The sequence below is a fragment of the Penaeus monodon genome, chromosome 33 (assembly GCF_015228065.2).
Source record: "Penaeus monodon isolate SGIC_2016 chromosome 33, NSTDA_Pmon_1, whole genome shotgun sequence".
Lineage (NCBI taxonomy): Eukaryota > Metazoa > Arthropoda > Malacostraca > Decapoda > Penaeidae > Penaeus > Penaeus monodon.
In genome coordinates this window covers 20,747,749-20,748,204 of record NC_051418.1, presented here as the reverse complement: position 1 = coordinate 20,748,204, position 456 = coordinate 20,747,749, and the positions used below count along the sequence as shown (strand labels likewise).

General features: G+C 37.9%; 1 protein-coding gene across 1 annotated transcript in view; it reads right to left on the bottom strand.

The window, feature by feature from the left end:
- The window catches only part of LOC119594129 (4-hydroxyphenylpyruvate dioxygenase-like), a gene marked incomplete at its 5' end in the record, with an annotated part of 14,629 nt that overhangs the window by 4,825 nt on the left and 9,348 nt on the right, over positions 1-456 (bottom strand). The window contains 1 exon segment of the mRNA XM_037943194.1: positions 36-161. Within this exon segment, the coding sequence (XP_037799122.1) occupies positions 36-161 (126 nt within the window).

Sequence of the window (456 nt, the reverse complement as noted above, 5' to 3'; positions counted from 1 at the left end):
GCCAAAGCAAAGCATCAGCCGCGAAACTCTCTCACCTTCATGATAGAATCGAGGTCTTCCACGGAAAAGGCAATGTCCTTGACTCCATCTCCGTGCGTGACCAAGTGAACGCCCATTTCCTCATTCCCCGGGTTGAGGGCGGAAGCAAACGCAAATATAATCTGTGAATGTAAATATTATTATTATTTTTTTTTTAATTACTGTCGTTACTGTTTATTCAGAGAAGGGGATGTATATTTGTAATACTTTTTTTCTCGGTGGTGGATCTTCCTTCAGAGAAAAGGCAATGAAATGTTTGTAAAAGTTATCTGGAATTGTTTGTGTCAGTTCATGGGGAAAGGAATATTCATATTTTAATAATTATCCTACATTCTCATCTCAGTCTATTGAAGATTAGGGTCATCACAAACTCCATATTTGATTGAATTTTATTTTTTTGAGCGTCGGAGTTAGGCC